The 23,786-nt window shown below is 35.0% G+C and overlaps 4 protein-coding genes and 1 long non-coding RNA gene across 8 annotated transcripts; 3 read left to right on the plus strand and 2 right to left on the minus strand.

Annotated features, from left to right (window-relative positions):
• Window positions 1–176: 176 nt before the first annotated feature.
• Window positions 177–3,795, plus strand: LOC128879452 (nucleolysin TIAR). Its single transcript, XM_054128593.1, has 3 exons — window positions 177–1,199; window positions 1,377–1,673; window positions 1,849–3,795. Exons 1-3 carry the CDS (start codon window positions 612–614, stop codon window positions 2,140–2,142), a joined length of 1,179 nt encoding a protein of 392 aa, XP_053984568.1. The 5' UTR covers window positions 177–611; the 3' UTR covers window positions 2,143–3,795.
• Window positions 3,796–4,279: 484 nt separating this feature from the next.
• On the minus strand, window positions 4,280–12,309 carry LOC128879450 (spastin). 4 transcript variants are annotated; one of them, XM_054128592.1, is made up of 8 exons: window positions 12,077–12,309; window positions 10,711–10,984; window positions 10,471–10,641; window positions 9,655–9,915; window positions 8,487–8,839; window positions 8,073–8,404; window positions 7,694–8,004; window positions 4,280–7,530 (listed from the first exon to the last, which is right to left on the minus strand). In XM_054128592.1, the coding sequence occupies exons 2-8, from the start codon at window positions 10,838–10,840 to the stop codon at window positions 7,367–7,369; spliced, it is 1,722 nt and encodes a 573-aa protein (XP_053984567.1). In that variant the 5' UTR covers window positions 10,841–10,984; window positions 12,077–12,309; the 3' UTR covers window positions 4,280–7,366. The 4 variants fall into 4 exon arrangements, with proteins under 4 accessions (XP_053984567.1, XP_053984565.1, XP_053984564.1 ...); XM_054128590.1 differs by lacking the exon at window positions 12,077–12,309 and having other exon boundaries at window positions 10,471–10,632; window positions 10,711–12,057; XM_054128589.1 differs by lacking the exon at window positions 12,077–12,309 and having other exon boundaries at window positions 10,711–12,055.
• On the plus strand, window positions 8,227–9,647 carry LOC128879453 (uncharacterized). Its single transcript, XR_008457640.1, has 3 exons — window positions 8,227–8,367; window positions 8,535–8,668; window positions 8,816–9,647. It is a non-coding gene; the product is annotated as an uncharacterized LOC128879453 (long non-coding RNA).
• A 651-nt stretch (window positions 12,310–12,960) lies between the features above and the next one.
• On the plus strand, window positions 12,961–19,088 carry LOC128880020 (pre-mRNA-processing factor 39-like). Its single transcript, XM_054129634.1, has 13 exons — window positions 12,961–13,117; window positions 13,352–13,476; window positions 13,577–13,816; window positions 13,910–14,377; window positions 14,443–14,620; window positions 14,698–14,948; window positions 15,021–15,146; window positions 15,903–16,051; window positions 16,131–16,536; window positions 16,609–16,773; window positions 16,855–17,241; window positions 17,339–17,625; window positions 17,710–19,088. Exons 1-13 carry the CDS (start codon window positions 12,967–12,969, stop codon window positions 18,005–18,007), a joined length of 3,231 nt encoding a protein of 1,076 aa, XP_053985609.1. The 5' UTR covers window positions 12,961–12,966; the 3' UTR covers window positions 18,008–19,088.
• Window positions 19,089–19,249: 161 nt separating this feature from the next.
• On the minus strand, window positions 19,250–23,190 carry LOC128880021 (uncharacterized). Its single transcript, XM_054129635.1, has 3 exons — window positions 22,743–23,190; window positions 19,730–22,586; window positions 19,250–19,652 (listed from the first exon to the last, which is right to left on the minus strand). The coding sequence occupies exons 1-3, from the start codon at window positions 22,941–22,943 to the stop codon at window positions 19,483–19,485; spliced, it is 3,228 nt and encodes a 1,075-aa protein (XP_053985610.1). The 5' UTR covers window positions 22,944–23,190; the 3' UTR covers window positions 19,250–19,482.
• Window positions 23,191–23,786: the final 596 nt, after the last annotated feature.

Here is a 23,786-nt window from a genome sequence, read left to right on the forward strand (position 1 = left end):
TTGTTAGCGCGTTCTATTTTTAAATAACAATGTAAAAGTATACAGATAAAAAAAGGCTATATTTTCGTAGATATTTTTGACGCGCAATGAAAATTCGATGAAAAGCAACCTTTAGGAAATTGTCGTCTAGTGAATTTGGTAGGCCAATGATTCACGAGCGTTTTCGCGCTACCTGTTATGAAATCTTGGACGGATGATACAAAAACACGTGTTCTTTTGCATTTAAACCGTGTAAGTAACGAGTCATTTAAGTGAATTCGCGAAACGTTAGAGTAGGTAGGTAAAGTAGTGCGAAACGCGGCCAGGAAAAGCGTCGTTTCGCGTAAGTTAAGAAGCGTTATAGGAGCATTTATGTGTATGATTGAAGGGAAAGTGGTGAAGTAGCCGAGCGGCCATTTTATGTTAGTATGACGTAGAGGCTGGGTGTAGCTTCGCGTTCAACCGTCCGTGTTCTTTTGGAAAAAGGCGAGAAAATCTGAATTCTGATGCTGGGGTCCAGGTAAATGCACGTACCACGCGCTGAACGTGTGATCCGTAAATATAAGCACGAGGGACGTAAGGATATTAGTTAAATAAGGAAGTACACATAGGGGGTACTGAGAAGAGCGAGCATGAGCGAAGAAAGCAATCCACGAACGCTCTATGTGGGTAATTTAGACGCTTCGGTGTCCGAGGAACTTTTGTGCGCACTTTTCTCGCAAATAGGTGCCGTGAAAGGATGCAAGATTATACGAGAACCAGGAAACGATCCGTATGCTTTCGTCGAATTCACGAATCATCAGTGCGCGGCTACGGCGCTAGCCGCCATGAACAAGCGATCCTTCCTGAATAAGGAAATGAAGGTTAACTGGGCAACGAGCCCTGGAAATCAGCCGAAGTTGGACACCAGTAATCATCATCACATATTCGTTGGCGATTTATCGCCAGAGATCGAAACGCAAACATTAAAAGAAGCGTTCGCGCCATTTGGCGAAATTAGCAACTGTAGAATCGTACGCGATCCACAAACTATGAAGAGCAAAGGGTACGCCTTTGTGTCTTTCGTGAAAAAGTCTGAAGCTGAAGCGGCGATCGCGGCGATGAACGGACAGTGGCTTGGATCCAGAAGCATCAGGACAAATTGGTCCACCAGGAAACCACCGCCACCAAGATCCGAAAGGCCACGACATTCAAACAATAGTAAACCTAACTACGAAGAGGTACGACACAACTTTTCATCGACTCCATTATCCTTGCTCCTAGTTTAGATATACAAATACTTATTTCTGTTAAATTGATGTGTATATATGTATGTATAATGTGTAGGAACATGTATATTTACTTGTTGAAATATGCTTGTATCTTGTATCTCTATGATTTTTGTGTTACTTTGATAGGTATATAATCAAAGTAGTCCAACCAATTGTACGGTATATTGCGGAGGTTTTACGAATGGTATTACGGATGATTTGATAACCAAAACTTTTTCACCATTTGGCACCATTCAAGACATAAGAGTATTCAAAGATAAAGGATACGCGTTTATCAAATTTACTACTAAGGAAGCGGCAACACATGCTATAGAATCAACACATAATACAGAAATTAACGGTAGTATTGTTAAATGTTTCTGGGGAAAGGAGAACGGAGATCCTAATAGCGTTGGCCCAAACGCGAATCACCAAGCTCAACAGGTTATTCAAACGTTTTATGAATATATATTACTTTTTCGTTTTATTGGATTATATTTAAAACATGAAAAAAATGTTAAGTCATAATTTCCTATTACAAAATACTTTTTCCATGCTAACCTTATGCTTTATATCCTATAGATTAAGAATATATTAACATATATGTTTTGTAAAATAGGTTACAGCTGGTGCTGGTCAGTATGCATATGGATACGGCCAGCAAATGAGTTACTGGTATCCACAAGGGTATCCACAAATGCAGGGTCAGTTTTTACAACCTGCTCAATACTACGGTCAATATTACGGACAACAGGCTCAATATATGAATAGTATGCGAATGCCTGCTCCTGCTTCAGGCACATGGCAAACTGTACCAGCAACCGCTGCCCCACCGACTGCGACTGCACCATTGCCACCAGGTCAGCAACCTACCATGGTAGCATATACCATGCCACAATATCCTACGCAATGAAATTGATCATTGATTGGCATCAACTAATTGTTACATATGATACATTTGCCCTTGGGGGCTTCTGCAAAAACTCTTCTGTCATATACCTATTCCAACAAATTTATTGGTATTTTGACTGCAGCATCATATGTACAAATTTCCCAGTTTTACTTCAAACTGAAGTACTACATTGTAAAGAAAGCTCCTAAATTTGATTGTCCCGATACTGACTGACATTGAATCGCTCTTGTTGTAAAGAACTACTCCATCGAAAGTTCAAAGTGATACATATATATATTCATATATATATACATACACATGAATATATATTTCCTTTATACGTTTCCCTTGCCAAACAATAGGAACGTATAACACTTCAACAAATGCAAGGTCATCTTGCAGTGCTCATTAATAAATTAAAAAGCAGATCTATCATAGCAGTCAATCCATCAGTGTAATCGAATAATCATTTCAAAAACGATTTATACCCATGGCGTTGATCGAGGTATATCTCTGAACTTAAGGTTGCAGCCCCTTGACGAGCCCTGCATTCGTTGCGCTGCGTAAGGTGTACGTATGTATGCAACCATTGCGTTGTTATATTTTAATATTTTTGCCACAATTACCAATTTTTAGTTTATTTCAAATCATCGATGAACAAAGATAAAAATGTTCATTTATGATAAACACGAGGTACGACATTGAACATAGTATAAGATAGAGAGTATAGGTAGACGGCGCCTGTGATGTAGCTAGATTTGGATGCATGCTTTGACGTATGCAGGGCCCTTAATAAAATAAACTGTGCGAGTCGGTAAACGAGTTGTAAACTTTCCTCGTTATGTGATATTTATCGTCGGTGGTAAATGTATAAAAAAAAACTTTCTTACGAAGAATTTTAAAGATAATATTCTAAGAAGTGTGTTGAAGATAAAATGTTTTTATGTTGGACTTGACTTAATTTCGATGCAAAGTGTTTACGTGCGCTCCAGTGACTCTTCTCCATTTGTACAGGGAAATGGTAAACCTTGGTGTAATTATTACAACGTAATTTAAGTATTAATGCTAATGATAAAAACTTCCACTAAGAGATGGAGTCACTATTGTTCAACCCCCCTTTTTTTTTTTAATTTGTATACTGAAAGTTGGTATTATGTTTACTTAGATATACATATACTATAGAATAACAAAAATTTATTGCCTCGTAACTATCAGTTATCAATTGACAATCACCCTTGATATTATCTAATGATTTGACGTTTGTACTGTCACACGGCACGATGTTTACGCTTTCGTGTCTTCCGGTTAACATGTAGTAGAAATGTATTGCACACTTCGAATATAATTTCATTCTGTAAGTTTCAGTAAAGTTAGCTTTAATTATTTATTTTTCTTAACAAATTTGATCGCCATTCTTACTGAGTTCTCGCGAAGTTAATAAATTGCGTGGTATCGATAGAGGTAAAGGAATTGGAGTGAATTTAGAGTAAAAGAATATTTCGCTTCACCACCGACGATAAAAAGCCATAAAACCTTTAAAAACTCATTTGTATAAAGTCAGTACTGTACGTAATAACAGAAGAAACACAAAGTCGAACATAGCAATGATTAATTGACTGCGATAAGTGATATCGAACGATGGAGAGCCAATTTGAGAAAAAAAATCTTGTCTATGGATTAATAATAATCAGTGAACCGATGGAAGACATTAAAAAAAAAAAAATGTTATATAAAGAGTAATTTAGGTACAGCAGGGTGTGAAGCCCTTGAAAATGCTTAGGATAATGTTATCTTATAATAAAAACAAATTGTCCTTTGAATGAAAAAAAAAAAGGAATAAATATTTAAAATACACAATATTTTGTATTATTTCATAGCCCACGTTATTACAAAATATAAAGTTATGAAATAATATCAAAAGTGGTTTTTTAAATTTATAAGAAACGTAGTACCTTCGTTTATAACTGGTTAAATGTAAAAAAATAATATAACACGTTTTTTAAGTACATACAAGGTAATTTTATTTTACAGCCGGTATACTTTTACAATAGTTATTTATGCTAACCGAAGATATATGTTTTCCTACAATATCATCTTTGTCAAGCACTTAAAATATTTAAGACTGGATGACACGTGTAGAAGACAATATTCTGACTGATTCTTTGACATAATAAAAATTTAATGCTAAGTACAATCTTTGCCATAACACCGAAGGTAACGCAATTGTTTTATATACTTTTGGTATGAAATATAATTTGAAAAATGCATTATTGCATGAATTTAGTACAAAAAAAAGTATCATCATATAAACCAACACATTTCTTTCGTAAATGTAAACAATGTCAACTAGAAATATTATAACATTATAATAGAAGAGTATGTAATAATGCCACTAAGTTGTGAATAATTTGTATTGATTTTCACTTGGAAGCTGCAATCATTCCTTTTAAAAATGAAATGCGCTAGAACAATTTGTACTATACAGTTTATTACATTCAAACATGTGTTCCTCGATCACGATTATATAGCGGCAAAATATTAAATACGTAGGGTATTTTGTATTGCTATACAGTAGGTAATACTATGCTATTCAGTTACATTAAAAAAATTACTATTTAATTATGTGATGTCGTTGAGTATATCAACGTTAATTAAATATATATTCATGTTTGATTTCATCGAGAGAACTGTAACACTGTTTGAAAATATAACTTTGGCATTTAAAGGAAATAGAATTTATTGAAAGAATTCGTGGGAAGTAGATCATTTTGAAAATACATTTTTCATAATTTTTGTATTAGGGTTTCACGAAACAAATTCTTTGCTTTACCACGGATACTGGTTCGGAAGTCGAGTGTCATTAGGTATTAGTTAATAATTACCAAGCTATTAACAATATAATTATTTTGGTTACACAAATCAAAAATGTATCTATTAAGGGAAATTTAAGTTCGTGCAAAACTTTTACAAACATTTCTGAACAATCGATTCATATTTTAATTATTTTAGGTTAAGTAGCATTAATTAACGTTTTCGTAATTATTATGCTTATATTTTTAAGAAATTTCCTATTACGAGTTATTATAAAAGTAGCAAAATAACTTAATCGAGGCTGAGCGTGTTTTTAATATGGAAGGCCAGGGTTGTAAATAGATATATATATATATATACACATATATATATATATATATATATATATATATCCATATTGATAACAGTCTGTTGTGCAAGATCGTCGAAAAGATTCAGTTAACGCTATTACTCTACTTATGTATATAATAAATTATTTAACGCAACGCAACTTTATATAACAAAGAGCAGTGCGATATAAAGGGAAAGATTCTATTTATGAAATTAAACGTCGTTTGTATAATGCAATTATGTTGGCACTGAACTTCAAAACAGAAAAAGTATCAACATTAATTTAACAAACGTAGGTTCGTAATTTTTTTCGATTAAATCAATCGTATACGATAATCAGCAATACATATCAAACTTAACGCATTTATATTGATACATCGCTGTGAAAATTAAACTTATTTGGCATTATTTTATCGTCAGTTATATACTCGTTTTTTCGACAGAGAATAGCGTGCACTTTGTACTGCAAATGTATACTTTTTTTTTTCTTTGATTTTACACCGATTACAACTTGCATGAAAATTCTAACAATTAAATGGACAATTCTTTTAACGAACTGCATGGCAGAAATAAAATGTTAAGATACGCCATATGGACTCTACGCGTATATATCTACTATTATTAAAGAGTACTAACTATCAATCACACCAGAGAAGCTTAACTCGTTGCATTAACATCATTAAAGATAAATTATAACGAGTTACTATACGCGGCGAACATTGTCCCATGCTTCTTCTAAAAATAAAAATACATCAAAATTGTGGAGACTAATATAAATAACTTCGAAGTGAAATAATGTTACGTTAACACGGAGGCTTATTAGTACTGTTTTACAATAATCGCGTTTTTAAGATCAGTGAGTATATCGTACAAGCACAATCACCTTTTATTTGAGCATTTGAAGCAATAGATAAATATCAAAAAACATTTATATATGCGACCTCTTTTTTATAGCATACTTTTATCGTTAATATTATTTTCTTTCATCGATAATATTTACTTATAAATAATAAATATTTTTAATTTCATACAATTCACATATATTTCCAGTTCGTTGTCTCATAGAAATATAATTAAATTAGAACATGATGCACAATCTCATAAGTATGATGCTCCCCGTTAAAGAGACCTCAATTGATATCATTTCATTTCAACAATTATCAACTGAATATTTAAGATATCAAACATAACAAGATTTATATTCCTGGATACGTCAAATGGTGTGCAATTTGTTGCTTTTACAAGACTTGCGTGTCGAAAACAATTCTACTTGGACTCCACTCTCGATGGATGGTTATACAAGACACCATTAAATTTCTATTAATTTTTACACTTATCCCATAATTTGTCTACATCAGTAGTTAAAAACTGTTTATTCCCAGTTACGTTACTCGTTTTATTATCTGATTGGACGTGTGCAGTTTCGTGTGCAAATGCAGTCTTCCTATCGATACTGTTCAACTTAATTGTGCTCGATTTATAATCAAATATTTACATTTTTCTTTTTGACGTAAAAGTGCATACCGTAACTGTTAATAATGAGGTTGTACCTCCTTAGCGATTATATAATAAATAATATCTTCAGATCTCTACTTAACTAACAAAAAAAAGAAAGAATTGTAACTCGACAGAATTAATGAAAATGTTCGTCGTTAATGAAAATGTGAATAAAAAAAGTTATACAAAGAAATGGCAATAGCAGTGGAGAAAATAGACTGTATAACTATAGATACTGGAATTCTAATATCAACACTGCTATAGTGGGAACTTAAATCTATGATACCTGATTACTGGATGGAGTATGGAATGTGTTATTTATACATATATATGTGTATGGTATAAAGCTATACGACTTAAAAAACAGTACTTAGCAAGAGTGCCTTTCGCTTATCGTAACGTTTCCCTTTTTATGTATAGATGTTATCATTTACAAATTAGCTTAGAAAATGTAAAAGCTGCTGTATTTACATTCTGTAATAATTAATATCGCAGAAAGTCACTTTTGTAGTATTTCTCGAAGTTATACTTTTTTTTGTTTGTTGGACTAATTGATAGACCAACGTAATTTATCTTTAACCCACGTGCTTCAGCTAATTTTTAAAAATCATAGACTTACGTCGCCATACTCAAAACTCCATTTCTCGTAAGCTGCCAAACTACTAGGTGATACCGATCTACGAATTCTTTTAAGCGAATCACGAAAATCTTGCATTGTAATGTTGCGCACAGAATTAAGATCCAATTCCTTTACTTGATCCGGATTAAGCTCTGTGTAATATCAACACATGATAGTTTTTACATATACCGAACAAGTGATCTGTTCGTTAGACTGTCTGGTCAAAATTCTAATATCCATTCAGTCTGCTTTAGCTATATGCAAAGTAAGGAGTCCAATATATTACAAAATAAAGTCGAATAAATTTCAAGTTACCTCTAATAGGACCAAGTGCTGCATCTTTTGCTAGACCTGTTAAGTCACTTCCAGAATAGCCTTCGGTCAATACTGCCATTTCATTTAATTCATCTAGTGTCAGCGGATCATTATGTTTTGCTAAAAGTCGCCTTAACAACATGATTCGCGTCCGTAGATCTGGCAATGTAACGTATACTCGTTTGGTGAATCTTCTTAGTGCAGCTTCATCTAATTCTTGAGGTCTATTCGTAGCAGCCATAACAAGTACCCGTTCTTCAGGATTACACGGTAAACCGTCAAATTCGACTAAAAATTCAGTCTTCAACCGCCTAAACAATAATTATTAATTAAATAAACGACAATTATTCAATGCAATCTTTAATTTCATAATACCAACCTGGAGGCTTCATGCTCATTATCTCTGCGTTCGCTTAACAGCGAATCGACTTCGTCGATAAAGATCACAGATGGCTGTAACTCTCGCGCTATAGCAAAAAGAGCTCTTACTAATTTCTCCCCTTCCCCAACGTATTTTGATGTGAGACTAGCAGCGGATATTGAAAAAAATGTAGCGTTGCATTGAGTGGCCACTGCTCGCGCAAGTAACGTTTTGCCGTTTCCTGGTGGACCAAACAATAATAGTCCTCTTGCTGGCGTTCGCAGGCCAGTGAACAATTCTGGTCTCAACGAAGGTAAGATCACCATTTCCTGTAGTGCTTGTTTTGCAGTCTGTATTATCCAGAGAGAAAAAATATGAATTTATACGTAGTTTATATACATTTCCTTTTGGTAATATATGATATCTGCAAACCTCTTGACCAGCAATGTCTTCCCAATGTACTGCTTTTCCTCCTTCTAGAATTTCGTCAAGAATAACTTGGGCAAGTTTTGGATCCACACCCTTTAACAGAGGTACTTTTCTCGTAGGTGTACCTCTGTTACTATTCGACGCGGTAGGTGTTCCAGGTCTTCTTATAGGTGACCCATTTCCAGGTACAGATAATTGTCTTTTTACCGAAGGTGGCGTAGACGTTGGTTTAATAGGTGTGACTCTGTGACACGATTGAACTGGCGTTGAACGTCCCATACTGCGCGGTAGTGTCTGACTCTTGCTTATAGCTGTACCCACCCTTTTCCCAGGAACGGATAACTTCCTTCCGGACGCTATAACAATATCATACAGTCAACGAGGTGCAAGATGCGGAAATGGGAAAATAAAACTCGCTATGAATATACTCGAATGCAAATTCTCAATAAATCTAATATGTATAGAAGAACTATCGCAAAGAATAAAGTACAAGACAAATATGTTGAAGCAGAAAATTATATTCTCAACATAATCGAAGTTTATATAAAAAATTTATGATGCATCGTTCGTGATAATAACATGTAACACGGACATACATTACATTATTAATGTTTTGCAAGTCTATTGGTATGTTATTGTTAAGAATCTATATATACATATTAAACACTTCAGTGCAATACTTGAACATTGTATATAGTGTGTTAAAGTAAATACATGTATGCCTTTTTAAGAAACAAATTTATTTTAATTCTAATTCAGTTTAGCTTTCACTTTATTGGAGTAGAAATTAAAATAATAGTTTTTAAAATATTTTTTACTACAAAATTTTCAATCTCTGAATAATGCATATACTCGTGCATGTTGTCTAATTTATTATAGATATATATTATAGATATATATGTACGATAAATAGTCCTACCTTACTAAAAGTTTTAATTAACTAAATACTATACTAGATTATTATGCTATAGCAAAACTACTATAATTGCAACAGTCAATATAACATAGCTACATTTACTACTGTTTGAACTACATAAAAAAATAGTACGAGTGCATGTGTCAATGAAATAGAAAACTAATATTTTTAGAGAAGCGACTATTACAAATATCATATGAAAAAATTTGCAATAAAAAGTTTGCATGTAAGCCCAGAACTTCAGACAAACAGTACCTTCAGAATGGGCACAATAGTTTTTTGGTGAACGTGGCCTTAACTTGGGGATTTGGGTACATGTATTCTGTCCTATGTTCACTGTCTGTGTACTGTTTGTGTTTTTTGTATGATTTGTGTTTAAGGAGGAACGAGCTGTTTGTAATGTGTGTATATTGCGTCGAGCCCTCAGATTCTTTCCGGGATGTTCGCCGTCCATTTTACTTCCAGGGCCGCGATATTCACTGGAGATATCCATGTTTTTCAGCTCACATACACTCACTACAAAAAGGAAAAACATTCTCTGCCATGCTGCAGTAGGCTAAATAGCTAAGTATGGACCGAACTCGTAAAGTTCTCTCAACTTTCGTCGGAATTTAAAAACTATTTAACTAGTATCAAAATATGATATGAGCGCATCGAGTGGCTATTAGAAATGCTGCTATAGGAAGTTTGGCTACTAATTTATACATAAGTATTTGCACCACTTATGAAAAAACATATTGTGCCAAAAATAAATTTCTCAAATGAAGGAATACGCGCGCATGCATACACGCACATATAGATTCGTACATAGATACATACACGCACACACGCATACGCGTAAACATTATACACAATTAACACATGAGCATGCTAATTACACTAATCATCGTGTTATTCCTTAAGCTGTTACCATAATTTTGTCTGAGCTTAACTATTTAATTATATAGAGAACTTATGAAGTTATTAACAGGAGTGTGTCAATAATGTTAAATGCAAGCTGTGCTTTTATTCCACACATAACTGGAACAGCTCAAGAAATCTGACATTTATACAAAATAAAAGTATACAAACCAAGAAAGTCCAGTCTGTCCTTTGCCATTACTAGATTAGTGCGCATTTTATCATGAAGCCTTTGAGCATGTTCCCATACTTCTCCTCGACCACCAGTACATTCTATAGCTATCCCTTTTTCCAATTCACCTATGCCTTTCTTGTAAAGTTCGATTGCCATTTCTTTTTGACCTAGCAAAAAGATGTTGATTTTACTTGAATTAAGGGAATATATGTGGTGATTCTTTATCAATAAGTTACCTTCATTATCCTCATCGATCTTAAGAGCCTTACTGATGAATTCAAAAGCTCTACGGTGATGATGTTTTTGTTTTGCAAGCAGAGGATCCCCAGGACCAGGACCCATAGGTCTTCTAGGTACTTGTGACATAACTTCGTTCTCAATTTGTCCAGAATTGTGCAAATTATTATTCAAACTCTCTGCTGATTTTTGACCAACTACAATCTCTAACTGACAGGTCTGTTTGGAAGCTTGCCTTCGTTGAATCAGCTGAGACGTAGATGTATACAGATACTTAAACACCACGAATAGCTGATAAAGTAGCGTTCTCAAGACATTGAAGAGCAGTATCAAGGGGAAAGAAACAATGTATAGATTGCGCTTGTGTACAGATGGCTGAGGTGTTTCGAGAAAGCGATGGATATGATGATAATGACTGTGGTGGTGATTGTTGCAATTTATGGCGGTCGTGGTTTTATCGTTATTTTCATTTTTGGTCACGCAAAGCTTTTTCGGCGACTTGGTACCGAATTTTCGGATTGGGCGCCCACCATCGCTGTAAGACATCTCCTATCGTGAAATTTTCCAATTCGTGCAAATAATAGGACTCGTTAATAACGAGTCGTTATCGTCAAGGGTAATTCGTGCTAAACAACATCTCGACATTTCAGTCGTTACGTGAACATTGGAAAAACGAAAAATAACATTTAACTAGTGACCATTTTGTTCTCTTAAAAATAATTTTGGAATCTCGACGAGTTTTTCCTAAGGGTAATTGCCACACTATCAGAAGCGATTGTTTTTAGCGACGAACGACACGAAGGAAAGGGATGAAATGCCTCGGAATTCCGAGATGCTCGGAATCGGAGGTTTGAGGACGAAATCGAGCGGCTCGTGGTCTTCTTCAGCATTGCTTGTTTTGATTCTCGTTTAACTTGGAACATTGATGGAGCGCGATAACATCGACGGGCGACGTTTTATAAAATCACATATAGAATAATAGATTCATAGAGAAACTGATAATTGATGCACCTTGACGTACACTCACGCAAGATAGATTATTCTGCGCACTTGCGCTCTTTAACAACATTCCGACATTCCCTTGCACATGCGTATATTTTAAAGATTCAACGTTTCTTTAACGTACCGTTTAATTTTCTTTTATAACCATAATGATTTATAAAGTACCGATTTAATCAAATGTAGTCTGTGTGGTATTCGAGCCAAAGATAAAAGTAGATTGGTGTTTATGTTTTTCAGAGAAATCTTCTTCTTATGGCTAATCATTGCTTGGGAAATACATCACGAACATACGTGCATGATAAGGGAAGAAAATTTGAATTGAAATTGGGTCTAGAAATGATAAGAGATACGGTAGATACTTACTGATAAGAATGCTCATGAACGAAGTTGTATGTTTGACGTATAGTTAGATCCAGATGAATCGGATCTACTCTATCAGAATGTGGACCTAACTGAATGTCACTGCTATCATGAATTTAACTTTCAAGGCCAATAATCTTGCCGATTACAACGAACCAATCAACTTGGCCAAACGTATTTGTGCTTTTTTGCTTCTGTCGAGCATGTCATTCATAAACAAAAGATAGTAGACGAAATTTGGGCGGGAGTCGGGAGATGCTTGCATCCAGAACGACCATCGCTAAACAGGCCGAACTAATTTACCCCCATTTACCCCCTAATATCTACTTTTCCATTGAATTAACTTAAACTGAAGTGAAATAATAAGTGATTATGTCTGATTTATTATTTTTAAGAATATTTTATTAAATAAAACAATATTATTGCTCTTAGTATCAGTGGCGCCATCGGTGACAAAATACCCAAGCTTGTAGTGAAAATAATTCCCACTATTCCTGCTAGACGGCGCCACCGATACCTTCTAATCAATTATTCTTTATTTTACGCATTATCTACAATATATTATTTTTATGTATTATTCAAACATTTATCCGCTTTTAAACGTAACGTAAACGTATTTTCCCTAAAATTAATAACAATATAATGATAAGAGGATGTGGTAATGGAATAGTAGGTAATGGACAATGAATGAATATAAAGTTTATATTTGTAATTCATAAATGAAATTTGGTTCACTTTGCCAAGGAATCAACGAGCCCCTAAATTGTGAATTATGAGACATGTATTCCATTAAACATACTGTTCTGAACATTCTATACTTCGTCTGTAATTCTAATTACAATATTTTCTATCGATCAATGATAAACCAGTTCTGCATAATTATCAATGTCCTTATGTTAGTTCACGAGTATCCTGCAGATGGTCTCTCAAACATGATGCCGCCATTTTCTTCTTCAGTTCTGCGTTTTACATTCCAGAGATTGCATCGAGGCAAGATGTCGTCCGAAAGTGGTGACGAGAGTGAAATGGCTTTAAATGAACCTGGTAAGAGGATAATATTTCTGAAATAAATCTAGCTGAACGTTGCACGATTGTATTTCTCGATCGAGTTCATTACAAGTTTGTACGAAAGTTGTATAAACCTATCGATACACCCGGCTCGCCGAAGGTCTGCGAACCGCCATTACACGAATGGCGTCTCGTACACGCATGTAACGTGTACATATTCCATTTGATTTTTCTAACATTTCCGTCTGTTGTATTTCATGTTTGACGCAGTACGACGTACACGATCTGGTCGTGCACGCAAGACCCCTGTCGTGGCCAAGAAGTCTCCTGCTAAGAAACTTCTAGCAAGGGCGACACGTTCCCCGAAAAAAATGCAAGAAATCGAAGAGGTCGAGGTGTGTAAGCTCAACGACGCTATAGATGCTGTTCGTGGCCATCAAGTCGCATCATTGATGATGTATAGGATGAAAATAATTGATCATTGCAACTTTTTAGGAGGAGCAGGAACCCATATTGCAAGAGGCAGTCGTTCTAGAGAGTATTCCAGAGAATGGAGTACAAAGGTTCGGTGACATTATCATTGAGCAGCATGCAGAGGATGATTCCACTATGTTGCACTTGGAATTGGAGGATTCTGGTGACACTGCTGTTCATGAAATCAATATGAATCAGAATATAGAAATATCAGAAGAGCAAGAGAATGTACCTGATTTAGAAACTACTGTAACTGAAATTGTTAGTTTAATAATGTCCCTTATGAATACAATAATTATATTAAATTTATTATTTATTTATATTAAATTATATAAATTATATTTTTTTTATTAGGTCCACACTGATAATGTGTCAGATCATATGATCATAGAAGAGAGCAGTATGGATAAAGTGGATATGTTGACTGAAAGAGGACAAGTAGAAATGGAAGGACAAGACACTAGTAACGATGAAACAAACCAACATGTGCTGATAGATTTTCAAGAAGTTATAAATGAAGATGGAGAAACCATAAATCAAGTAACAGAAATTTTGGAGACAGAGGAAATTGAATCTGAAACTATTATAAATGATGATGCTGGGATGGAAGTTATGGAGGTGGACAATTGTCAACAAGAAGCACCAGAAGTTATTGAGAGCATGGCAGGAAAAATTGAACCTGATACAGAAATGGCAGACACAATGGAAGTTTCAGAGGTAGCAAATACAGATGAATGCTCACCTGAGGATGCTATCAAGAAAACGGAACCGGACACAGAGGCTGTGTCTGAAGATGAACTGCCTACTGAAGCTGCAGCAAAGGTATGTTATTAAATTTCTAAATAAAGAATTAAATGTGTTAATATAATTTAATTTTTTACTTGTAGGAGCCTGAAACAGAAGCCGTATCTGACGAAGAATTGCCAGCGGCGGCCCCCGCTGATTTGGGAGAGACTGAGTCCGTCTCTGAAGACGAGTTGCCACCAGATAGCGAGAAGAAGAAAAAAAGCGGAATAAAGGCAATGAGCAAAACTCCTGAAAAGAAAAACAAAGCGGAAGGTGGAAGTACGTGTACATAGAAGAAAATATGTGTATAAACTATTGGAATTACATTTGAATTCTCTTGTATTATTTCCTTGTAGATAAACGCAAATTAAACGCAGAAGGAGAGTACGACCCTAGTTCGCCAACATCCGAGAATAATGATGAAACGCCAGCAAAAAAAGTAGCACTCTCGGTTGAAGCTGACGAGGGAGACAATAAGCTAGAGACTAAACCAGCATCACCAAAGAAAAAGACGTTGCCAGAGTTGGACAAGTATTGGAAAGCTGTTAACGAGGATCCGTCGGATTTCACAGGATGGACGTATCTTCTTCAATATGTCGATCAAGAAGTAGGTTGAGAACTATGAAGACTATATAAAAATAGAGATACGGTATACTCACATTGTTTGTTATCTTTATAGAATGATGCAGAGGCTGCACGCGAAGCTTATACCAAATTTTTGGAGCGTTATCCATATTGCTACGGTTACTGGAGAAAATTTGCTGATTACGAGAAGAAGAAGGGCAACCCCGAAAATGTCCAAAGGGTGAGTCCACTCGTTTACCATATTCATTAGGCTACCTCTCATTATGATATCATTTAATTAACGCAATCTAATGAAAATAGCTCGAGTTAGGAAGACGCGTGGGCAGTGTGCACGCACGTAAATATGGTTTTCCCTTCCAACAGCCTAGCACGTCTTGCGGCACCTATACGACTCTCTCCGTTTACCAAATAGCTAGTTACTTAATTATTCTGCGATATATACAATATTATTGCGAATATTACTGTTTTATACCGTTATACTGATATTCTACGTATGATACGTAAGTCAAGCGAAGGCTAGTTGTTTCAATTTGCGATATTTATCGTGCAAAATTGTGTGTAATATTTACTGTAAGCATTTGTACACATAGCTTACTACAGAAAGTATTGTAACTTATGCATAAGATGCGGTACCTTACTTAATGTAAGTAAGATTGGGTTGGGTGTTAAATCAAAGTCAGAAACAAAGACTTAGGACGTGAACGTGCCAGAGAGGGAGCAAGAAAAAGTGGCGGAAGACACAGAGGCACCCAGATTGGAACACTCCTTGACTTTAAGGTGAATGCACAATGCTCTGCAATCTCTGTGTTAAATAAATCTCTTTATTTACAGTACGCGTACGATATGTGAGTATACGTTGCTAAAAAACCGTAATGCTTAACGAAAGCTAAAAAAAAAGAAATAGGTATAAGTCTACCCGCCACCAGCCCAATCAGTTATAAACCGTTCTAAATGTGATTGTAAATCATTACTACAGGTATTCGACCAAGGTTTGAAAGCTATTTCGCTCAGTGTGGACCTTTGGCTCCATTACATCAACCACTGCAAAACCGTCTACGAAAAGGACGAAGAGAAACTCCGAGAACAATACGAAAGAGCTATTCAAGCGTGTGGTCTTGAGTTTAGGTCTGATTTCTCTTCAGCTTTACGTGTAAAATTGTTTTATTGTAATTGAATGTTTGCAAAGAAATTTAATATCTTTTAGATCTGATCGTCTTTGGGAAAGTTATATAAAGTGGGAGTTAGAAGGCAAACGTCTCAGCAGAGTAACAGCATTATATGACTGTTTATTATGTACCCCCACGCTTGGCTATATCTCTCACTTCGATGCATTTCAAGAGTTTGTCTCTTCGAACTTACCAAATCGTATTTTAAGCGTTGACGATTTTCTCGCACTGCGCGCTGAAGTAAAAGCGCTGTTAAAATCAGACGACAGCACTTCCACTTCCGCGGCTGACGATGCACCACCAGGCGAAGAACCTCCACCACACGAACTTCCACCTACCGACGAAGAGACACGTGCTATCAGAGAGAAAATTATTAGCAGTAGACGTAAAATGCACAAAGCTAATATCAATGCAGTTGCTGCGAGATGGTCATACGAAGAAGGAGTAAGTATATAAACATGATCTATTTAACATATCGTTTTACAGCGATACTTATTTCTTTATCTTTATCGATAGATTAAAAGGCCATACTTCCACGTAAAACCGTTAGAACGATGTCAGCTGAAGAATTGGAAGGAATATCTCGATTTTGAAATCGAGCAGAAAGATCAAAATCGAATAATCATTTTATTTGAAAGGTGCTTGATAGCCTGTGCTTTATACGATGAATTTTGGATGCGAGTAAGTCGATAATAACAGTATCTTAATTAATGTTTCTTAAGTGAAGACACTTATATTAAGTAAATATATGTTTTTCCATAGTTTGTTCGTTATTTAGAGTCGTTGAAAGGCAATAACGTTGATAAAATTAGGGACGTGTACTCCAGAGCATGTATGGTGCATCATCCAAAGAAACCAAATTTGCATCTTCAGTGGGCGACCTTTGAAGAAGGTCAAGATAATTTCGAAAAAGCGGCTAGCATATTGGAAAATATCGATAACGTATTACCAAATATGTTACAAGTGGCGTATCGAAGAATAAATTTGGAACGTAGAAGAGGGGATTTGGACAAAGCCTGTACATTATATGAAAATTATATTAGCAATAGTAAAAATAGAACGATCGCAAATAACATCGCTGTTAAATACGCACGGTTTCTCTGCAAAGTCAAAAATGATGTGGATAAGGCGATTAAAGTATTACTGAAGGTACGTTGACGATACTTTTTCCCATATTTAATCATTGCACGGATATAGATATATATACACATATATATATATATATATTATTTACATATTATTCCAGGCTACAGAGAAAGACAAAGATAATCCCAGACTCTATCTACAATTAATCGATTTAGGGATGCAGAGAACTCCTGTCGATACACAAGAAATCGTAGGATACATGGATATGTTTATAGAACGAGAACATGCTGACCTCGAGCAAAGAGTCCTTTTTGCACAACGTAAAGTAGAATTTCTCGAAGATTTTAGTCCTGATATTCGACAAGTATTGAAAGCGCACGAACAATTCCAAAAATGCATCAAACAAGCAAAGGAACGGAAGAAGACGAAAAGCGACGATGCCAAAACGTAAGTTGTAAAAATGAAGAATAATTATTGTAGAATAAATTGTATAATACTTATAACTACTTATTAACTGCTTCGTTGTTACAGTGATACTTCTCCTCCAAAGAAAGTCAAAACGGGTGACCAATCAAGCGTACCACTGCCGCCTTCTGTTAGCTCTCAGTCATCTTACCAGTACAGCAGTGGGCCAAGCGGACCTTATCAATCGCAGCAACAATTTCAGGGCGGCCAGTATGGCGGCCAAGGCGGTTATCAACAGGGTTATCAACAATATCCGCCTCCGTCCGATCCTAACTATGCAAATTATCAGAGTTGGCAATATGGGCAAGGTGGACCGCAAGCATACGGGCCATATAATCAGTGGGGACATTACAATTACTATTAGTGGATAAATACAATGGTTTTTTCCTGTATCAGCTTTTCATTGCGTTGCTGTGTCTACTGTATATTTTATAATCTTTATTCTTCTTTCGTTCGCGGATGATTGACGAGGAAAGGAAATGAAATCTTTACAGTATCAATGACACATCAGTGACCTGACACGAATCCTAATGCTACACGTCGTACTGATATTTTCATTTGCTGCAGTAAACCGATTTTTCCATGCAGTTCTGTCTTAACGTAATTTTAAATAACATAGCCGTACAGGAAACACTGATAAATTTACGACTGTTGACGAATATGTATTGCAATTGTAAAACTAAACAGGTAATCGACTTAAATTGCCATACAGTACGAAAGTGAAGTACGCTATATGTTCTACATCCTTAAGCATGTATTTAAAAAATATCTCTTCGTATCTGCATTGAATTTGCATCATAAAACTTTTCACGTTTTTGATAGTTTATTCCGTGACATCTTATTTTTTCAACGGGAAACTATATGTTCCCCTTAACTTGTAATAATTGTTCCTTTTCTTGTGCGTACTTAGTTTATAATGATAAAGTGTCTGATAATGTGCGTCAACGTATCGCGTGAAGAACATTAGAGAATATATATACATATAATTGGGAGAATAGATATTTTAATGACTCGCAAACGCTATGTAAGCGTAATTGTTAGATATTCACGGAATAAATGTTGACATTTGTCGATACAATTTTGATAAACGTGCGAATCGAAAAACGCGACTACGTTTCTATAACATTATCAATTATAGAAAAAAGTATGATCATTGGTTATTAGACCTTGTTAAATTCTTTAGTTTACAGAAGCGTATTATGTCCTACGCTGTAATTTCGCATTTGTCTAGGATTTGAATTCAGTCGTAAATTTGTTTTAGAAGTCGCATATTAAATGAATTATTCCCGTATGTGAATTTTTATAATTTACAATAAACGAAATTTATAAGTACGCAAACACTTATAACGATGACAGCTTATTTCGTTTATATTGATTTAGAATTTTAAGGTAATATATTTGTGATTGTCAAAATAAGAAAATATAATTTTAGATCATATTGTGAATTAATGTCCTAGTTCGCATAATTCGTCGATAAGTAATGTTTCAGAACATTGTGCGATTCGAAAATTCTAGTTTTTAATGGCCAGCGTTGATTGTTTATACGATTGGATAAAAATTAAGTGTTGGATTTCAGGATAAGAACATAATATAAGGGACATGAAAATATCGTAACAAGTATTTCTTTTTATTACGAAAACATTATAAGTACGATTCTATATAATTATAATTGGAAATTAATTCGAGCTCGCAACTTGGCATATGAAACAAATTATTTGTCGTTTAGAAATATCGTACAAAATTTCTTCATAAAGCAAGCGATAAAATTTATATAACATGCATATCGTATTAGTAACAAAAAATATTTTATTTAAGACGAGTTAAATATCCTGAAAGACGTTAGTTTCGTGAATAATTTTTCTTTATTATTATAGCACTTGAAGCTTGTGCATTAACTCCGCAGGTACCGTCTCCTCTATATACTCTGTAATAACCTCGTTCACCCCAACCTGGGCCCCAACTATTTTTTATTATCCAGTATGGTAACTCTTTGTGGAACAGAGGATACTCTGAAAACAAAAACGAAATAGGTTATATAAACGATATTGAAACTGATGTAATTACATTCAGAAAGTATAATACATACTGCTCGTGCCATATCCCACAATTAGAACGCCGTGATCTAAACTTTCAGGGCTACATAAAAACTTGAAGGGATGAGAAACACCACCCATATAAAATTGCATGGCATTAGCGTTGATACCAATAGAAATCGGGCCATTTGCTACTAGCCACTGTGCCATTTGTGTTTCATTCGATGTTATATTTACAGCTGAGTCAATCTGCACCCTAGCTTTACTTCGATTGAAGTTGCATTTTTCATTTCTGGCATCGTAAGGATAATCTATTTCCAATTCAAGACCACCTAATTTTTCTATGGTTCTGTAAGCATTTTCCATTTCACCTCCGCCGCATCCTTCGTCCATTGTATCACAGTCTACTAGTTCTTGTTCAGATAACGATAACAATTTGCCTTCTTGAATTGCATACTGGCCTTCTACATTGCCTGTAACTGAAAATGCCCAACACGATCCACATTGTCCCTGATCTTTCACAGGTGTGACTGCGTTATAATTACGCCAATCGAATTTAGCAGGTAAATCAATGTTTGGTATCTCAGCTTTTGGAAATGGTATTTCGTTCTCTTGTTTCAAATCATGTCGCAAACCTAGATAATGCGCTTTAAATTCTTTAGGCGTCAAGTCTGCGAACATTGTAACGCCATACTCAGCTGTTCCTTGTTCAAAGTTTTGCAATTCTACAATTTTGTTCAGATTCTTTTTAAAAATTTTGAAACGATTGTGTTTTTCTTTAGCTGAAGCATACGATTTATTATGTTCTCTGATGAAATCTTCGAACATAGTTTCGTCTTTGATATTTTTTGCTAGCTGCAACATTTTTTGACTATATTGAGAACCCCGTAAGGATCGTTTTGGTCGGTCGTTCAAATCGCAGTTAATGGTTATTTCTGGAGATCCATTATCTTTCCATGGCTGTGACCATACTGTGAACAAACATTCCTTGATTTCGCTTCCTTCTTGCAACTGACAATTATCTTTAGAACCTTTTGGGCAAGTACTCGTGCCCAGTTTAACTTTTATTTTATACAAATATCCTGATACTACTTGTTTTGAGGCTTCTACGATCTCTACTACCGTATGTTCGTTTGTACCTTCAGAACTTTCTGTGAATTTCTGCAATCCTTTCTTAGCAATCTCTTGTATTTCAGGATCAGTAACGTTTATATTAATAGGTGCACCAACAAGACCAGATTCTCTCTTGCTTCTGTATAACTTAGTAGAATGATTTATCATAGAAACTGTTAAGGACACCTCTTTTGGCAAAGTGATTTCTTCCTTAATTTCAGAGGATGCAGCTGGTAAATTAGAATTTTCGAACAATGTTTCGTTTTTTATATCTTGAGCTAGTTTTAACATTTTTTGATTATACTGAGCACCCTTTAAAGACCGCTTTTCTCGGTTGTTTAGATCGCAATTGATGGTAATTTCCGGAGATCCATTATCTTTCCATGGCTGTGACCATATCGAAAACAAACATTCCTTGATTTCACTTCCTTCTTTTAACTGACAATTATCTTTAGAGCCTTTTGGGCAAGTACTCGTGCCCAGTTTAACTTTTATTTTATACAAAGATCCCGATACTATTTGTTCAGTGGCTTCCACAATTTCTACTAGCATAGGTTCATGTGTACCTTCAAAATTTTCTGAAAGTTTCTGTAATCCTTTGTTTGCCAGCACCCTTACTTCTGTATTATTAACATCTTTGATACGTGGTGCACCAATAAGTTCAGATTGTCTTTTGTTTCTATACAAATTTTGTGATTCAGTGATTGTAGAATCAGCAGAAACTCTTTTTGGCAGAATTATCTCTTCTTTAACTTCCACTCTGTTCGTTTCTGGCTCTGATTTAGCTTCCCTTGTAGGTAAATTAAAGTCTGTTAGAAATTCCCCAAATTCTTTAACTTTATCTTCAAATCCTTGAGGCTTTGTATTATCATCATCACTTTTGTTAATGGAAATTTTTACAATAGGATATTCTGTTACTTCTAATTGGTCTTGCTCCTCTGATTTTGCAGTTGTGGCATAAGTATAATTATCAAGAATACTTTTTAAATTTTCCATAGCCTCAACCTTTTCAAGATTAGATTCTTCTCTGTTAGGTGCAGGCTCTGTTACAAGTGCTTCAGCATTTAATGTTGAAGAATGATCAATATTATGTCCAACTTCAATGTTATTCGCTGAAGTACAATTGTTTTTTGTTATTTTACGACTAGATTGTTGCCAAGGTTGTTCTTCAAATGTTACCAAGCATGTTTTAATGGGAAGATTCAATTGCACAGAACATTCTGATTGATCTATTGCATTTTTCAAGCAATCTGATTCTCCCATACGTAATAATAATTGATATTGTATTACATTAGATGAAGGTGGTACAGCACGAGTTACTTTGATAACATTGATCATTTTGTGCTTGAAGTCATTCAATATTAATTCATCCATTGACTTTGCCACTTGTTCTCCAAACACAGCTAACTCGGGTATGTTTGGATTTAATTCATATGGACATCCTGGACAATAATTAGAACTAGAAGCCCTCATAGCTATGAATGGTTTATCATTATGGTCTCCAGTTTTCTGAATCTCATGATCAAGTTCTACGCTTTGGTTACTGACAATCTGTTTGTCCAAATTTTCAATAATCTCCTGGTCCTGAGTATATTCTTGAGCTTGCAGTGGATCATCTTGTGTCGATTGGGGATACAAATACATGCACTGTATAGATTCCCGTAAAACGTGTATGTCTCCTCGTTCGTGTTGCTTTACTTCTACGGTACATGCTTCTCGAGGACAAGGTTCTAATGTCTTTTTGCAAACAGGGGTCAAGTCAAATGTAAGTCTATATATTACGTATGGTGACTCATCCTAAAAAATATAGACAAATATGTTGTAAATCGTGATCAAAGCAGAAAATGTAACTTACGCAAAATTTATTTATAGCAATTTTGATGTAAGTTTATTTCATTTTTATTAGTATTGATTGAAATAGTTGATTAATAATAAGATATATAGGGAACATACCAATTTTTGCGCGCTAATCAGGTTACCGCCCTTGTACGTATGGTGGGTCGGAGAATCCTCGTTCAAAGAATTCAAGGCACTTTGGATCAACGGCTCTGGTACATTTCTTACCAGCTTGTTTGCAGAACAAGATGATATAAGGATCAAATTAATAAGAAATAAAAATAGTAAGCGCGCAGCGCACAACAGAAAGCCTGCCATCTTTCTGTATGTACGCCTCCGTTTTGGTTTTGACCTCCAGCCTCCAACTGACGTAGCTCGCTCCTTCGTTGATATTTTATACTTCTTTGTATTGCTGATTCAAAGATGTTAATCAATCTTGACGCCTTTGTGCGACTTGAATTGCTCTACACTCTGTATGGTAATATTCATAGGAAGAAAAATTCACTTTACGGATTCCAATAGTCTCGACTGATGGAATCACTCTCCGACTCGAAATATAAATAAAATATTTAAGAGAAAGCGTATGCTAAATATCAAACAGTACGCCTCTCGAAACATTTTTTATTAGAATCGAGATAAGATAAAGTCTATAACATAATCCAATAAATATATGTATGTTTCGTTAAAAGATAGTACAACGTTACTCGTTTTATTGGGGAAGGATTTGTTTATGCAATGTATTATATGTGATTTTCTGTTGGATATATAATATATTCCATGTAACCATATTAAATGTAAGCTTTATTTTAAGGAAGGATTACTGTACATTGAAGTTTGAAATTGATTTGTTCTACCATGTCATTTAAAATATTTTGTTTTATTATCAGAAAATTAATCAGCATAAGAATATACGAAGTACATCTTATTGTATACTAAACCATCAAATTTTGGTTGATAAGATTAATTGCGATTATTTACGTATACCAATACAAATGTGTTGTTTATTTGTTGTTTGAAACAGTAAAGTTGCAAGTAATTAAATGTCGAAAACCATTTATTAAATTTGAGTAGTGTAATATTTCAGGAAATTCTTCTTATAATTACAGATTGTGAATCACCCTTGTGTTGTTGGGTTTGAAAGTTCCCGCCACTTTCGGAGCT

The sequence above is a fragment of the Hylaeus volcanicus genome, chromosome 7 (genome assembly GCF_026283585.1).
Source record: "Hylaeus volcanicus isolate JK05 chromosome 7, UHH_iyHylVolc1.0_haploid, whole genome shotgun sequence".
Classification (NCBI taxonomy): domain Eukaryota; kingdom Metazoa; phylum Arthropoda; class Insecta; order Hymenoptera; family Colletidae; genus Hylaeus; species Hylaeus volcanicus.